Genomic DNA, 1,074 nt, shown 5'->3' with positions numbered 1-1,074 from the left:
TACACGATGTCTGGAAGAGGTAAAGGCGGCAAGGGACTCGGAAAAGGAGGCGCCAAGCGTCACCGTAAGGTTCTACGCGATAACATCCAGGGAATCACCAAGCCCGCCATTCGCCGTCTGGCTCGCCGTGGCGGCGTGAAGCGTATCTCCGGCCTGATCTACGAGGAGACCCGCGGTGTCCTGAAGGTGTTCCTTGAGAACGTGATCCGTGACGCCGTCACCTACACCGAGCACGCCAAGAGGAAGACCGTTACGGCCATGGACGTGGTCTACGCTCTGAAACGCCAGGGACGCACCCTGTACGGTTTCGGCGGTTAAACGCACTCTTTTCGGAACGTCAACATCCCGACTTGAACCCAAAGGCTCTTTTAAGAGCCACCCACATCCGCTTCAAAAGGGCCAAATCCATTGTAGGAAACCATGAGCCACTCTTGAGTGGACAGGGAGGGAGTGTTAAATGACAGGAGGCTATGTTCAGTACAGTCGTATTAAACCACGAGCCACTCTGAGTGGACGGGGAGGGAGTGTTCATGACAGGAGGCTATGTTCAGTGCAGGCTTTGCGTACAGTCGTATTACGAGACACCTGAAATAAAGGCACCACGCCCGGGAAATCCCCACCAAGTCCAAAAAGGGGTGCCTTATGTCTGGCCATTGCATGGATCTTTTTTTGAAACACACCATTCCCCACCAGTGACAGAGCATAGGCTATGGAATAAGGGGGGGGGGGGGGGGGGGGGGGACAGGTCTTTGTTAGGGAAGCAAGCCTCTGAGTGGAAGGCTCTTATGCGCGCTCAGCTCCACTGGGCAAATGGCAGGGGCGCCTATGAGAAAGCAGGGGTGTGTCCACGGCCGGCGAATTAGCTTAGCTTCGTCTTCATAAGACGGAAAGGGCTCTCCACCCCCTCATTCGTTTGTGAGAAGCAACGAGACACCAGCATCATGCCCGAGCCAGCAAAGTCCGCGCCCAAGAAGGGCTCCAAGAAAGCCGTCACCAAGACCGCAGGGAAAGGCGGCAAGAAACGCCGAAAGTCGAGGAAGGAGAGCTACGCCATTTACGTGTACAAAGTCCTGA

At 55.7% G+C, this 1,074-nt stretch overlaps 1 protein-coding gene across 1 annotated transcript; it reads left to right on the top strand.

Annotated features, from left to right (window-relative positions):
- LOC116364142 (histone H4) lies at positions 1–318 on the top strand. Its single transcript, XM_031817378.1, has one exon. It carries the CDS (start codon positions 7–9, stop codon positions 316–318), a length of 312 nt encoding a protein of 103 aa, XP_031673238.1. The 5' UTR covers positions 1–6.
- The last annotated feature ends 756 nt before the right edge of the window (positions 319–1,074 follow it).

Source organism: Oncorhynchus kisutch, unplaced genomic scaffold, assembly GCF_002021735.2.
Source record: "Oncorhynchus kisutch isolate 150728-3 unplaced genomic scaffold, Okis_V2 scaffold1004, whole genome shotgun sequence".
Lineage (NCBI taxonomy): Eukaryota > Metazoa > Chordata > Actinopteri > Salmoniformes > Salmonidae > Oncorhynchus > Oncorhynchus kisutch.
This window is presented reverse-complemented; position numbering and strand designations above follow the sequence as displayed.

What these genes read in the sequence shown, in the direction of transcription:
- LOC116364142 (XM_031817378.1), top strand. Translation starts at nt 7, where the DNA reads ATGTCTGGAAGAGGTAAAGGCGGCAAGGGACTCGGAAAAGGAGGCGCC.